Source organism: Suncus etruscus, chromosome 4 (genome assembly GCF_024139225.1).
Source record: "Suncus etruscus isolate mSunEtr1 chromosome 4, mSunEtr1.pri.cur, whole genome shotgun sequence".
NCBI classification, from domain to species: domain Eukaryota; kingdom Metazoa; phylum Chordata; class Mammalia; order Eulipotyphla; family Soricidae; genus Suncus; species Suncus etruscus.
In genome coordinates, this window is record NC_064851.1 from 135,121,259 (window position 1) to 135,123,561 (window position 2,303).

The 2,303-nt window shown below is 44.2% G+C and overlaps 1 protein-coding gene across 1 annotated transcript; it reads right to left on the minus strand.

Moving 5' to 3' along the window:
- Positions 1 to 559: 559 nt before the first annotated feature.
- Positions 560 to 1,977, minus strand: LOC126006851 (intraflagellar transport protein 46 homolog). Its single transcript, XM_049772388.1, has one exon. It carries the CDS (start codon positions 1,755 to 1,757, stop codon positions 789 to 791), a length of 969 nt encoding a protein of 322 aa, XP_049628345.1. The 5' UTR covers positions 1,758 to 1,977; the 3' UTR covers positions 560 to 788.
- Between the last annotated feature and the right edge of the window lie 326 nt (positions 1,978 to 2,303).

Genomic DNA, 2,303 nt, shown 5'->3' on the forward strand with positions numbered 1-2,303 from the left:
AAGCTTGACAAAGATCATAAAAATAGGTTGTAGCATCTATTCTTTCTTAGAAAAAAAAATTTGGGTCAGCACATCCAGTTACGCTGAGGTATACTCCTGGCTCTGCTCTCAGAAATTGCTCCAGGCTTGTGGGAACATATGGGATGCCGGGAGATCGAACCGAGGTTTGTCCTGGGTCAGCCGCATGCAAGGCTAATACCCTACCACTGCGTTATCGTTCTGGCTCTGAAAAATTATTATTTTATAGAAAAAATTATTACCTTTCTACTTCTAGTCATTCAAATTAGGAAATTAAAGATACATTTATAATTATACAATGGCAGGCAATAGTTACATAAAATATGCTAAACAGAAATACAAGTAGATAATAAGAACAATTATGACTGACCTCAATAACAATAAAAATGATTTAAGATCGAGACAATTTTTTAATGCAGAAGGGAGAACATTTTATTTGTAAAATTTTTGCCAACGAACTTCAAGAATGAGAAAAAAAAGAAAGCATGGCTATCCCGTTAGGGATGGGCAAGAAGCTGCCCTTCAAGCTTGAGCCTCTATCTGGAAGCCCGAGATTCCAGTTCTTCTAGCTCAGTAGACACAGAGGGGAGAGGTGTCACTCCACTGAATGGACAGTGGAGACACTGGATAGCACTTGAACAGTGGGTTCTGATGGAGAAGGTGGAGGATGGCGGAGCACTATAAAGAGACTCCGGAGAGCAGACCGTGATCCCTCCTCCACCCAACTCTCCTCACCCTGCAGATGGTCCAGGTTAGCCAGAGGCCAGGTCTCAGCTGATGGTGAAAATCTCTGCATCTTCAGTCTGGGGAGTGGAGCTGGATAAAGGGGTGAAAGTCTTCTTGCCTTTAGCAAGAGCTTTAAAATGCTCGGAGTTGTTGAATTCTGAAAAGAGGGAAAAGAGCAGGTGGAGGGACTGAATCCGACTTTTGTAGATAGGAATGTCCAGGGTGGCACAGATCATGTCAATGTACTCTGCCAGGCTGCAGTCGACCTCTGCTGTGGACAGGCTCACCTTGCCCAAAAGCTCTTCAAATTCGGGGGACCATTCTAGCATCAGTGTGTCAATGTCAGGCATGGGCCTGGTGTAGTGCACAGTTGCGGGGGGCTTTGAACAGTGCAGTTCGGAGATGCTCTCAATCCATGTGTCACTGGCTTTGGGATATTTCTCTGCTCCTTCCAGACTTTTTACTTTCATGTGTTGCGTGACATTGTGCTGTTTGGAATTCTCTGTTAGCCACAAGGAGAGCACCATGGGGTCTGACTGCTTTGTGGACGACTCATCTAACACCAACAGGCTGAGGTTGTCAGGCTTCCCATCAGGACGTGGAACCTTTAAGAAGGCATCGATATCCCCAATGACCGGGATAAAATCAGGAATGAAAGGCTTCAGCTTGTGATCCACGCCAATAGGCTGAGGTGTGTACCTACTGATATACTGAAAGAGCTCCTTGATCTCCGCAGAAACGGGCAAATGCTCGTAATCCGCAGGATTGTAGGCTCCTTCCAAAGAAGCCCTATGCTCGTCGTCTTCATCATCATCTGAGTCGGTTTCCGAAATGCCATCATCATCATCGTCATCTTCATCACCGTCATCATCATTTTCGCTGGAGCCCCTCTGAGGTGCCAGTTTCGAGTTCTTATCCTCCTGTACTGTCTCTCCATCCCCTGCCTTGCCTTTCTGAAGTCCTATGTTCTTACTGTTTTCTTCTGCAAACTCGTCATTGCCGTTGTCAGCCATAATCTTGTCTGTAAGATGGGCAGAAAGATTAATTCCTTTGTGTTTTGGGGTTGGAGTAGTAATACTTGCAACCTCTTCAGAGTCATTAATCTCTAGATGCTCGTCATACGTCTGGTTTTCAACAACCTGAAGTCCCTTTGAATCCGTCTCCTCTATATTGGAAAGAACCCCAGCTAGAGCTGGGGTCTCATTCCAATCTGAGAGCAGGCCCCTCCTGAGCTGCTTCTACTTGCTGCTCGGTCGCTAGGCAATAAATTAATCAGTAAATCCAGATTGAGACAATTGACAAGAGATTAAAATGTTCCTTTGTAGATTCTGGCATGTTTTCCAAAGTTTCCATGTTGTCCTTTAGCACTTTCTATTTCTGTTCCTTTCTTTTCTTGTTCTTTCCTGCTTACCTGTCCTGTATATTTCATTTCCCAGACCCAGATACAGAAATGGACTTACATAAAATATGTAACTGGATCTATAATTGCATTAGGCAAAGTGGCAAAAAAAATAAATGAAAGAGAAGTGAGAGTACTGTTGGCAAAATGCACCTGAAGT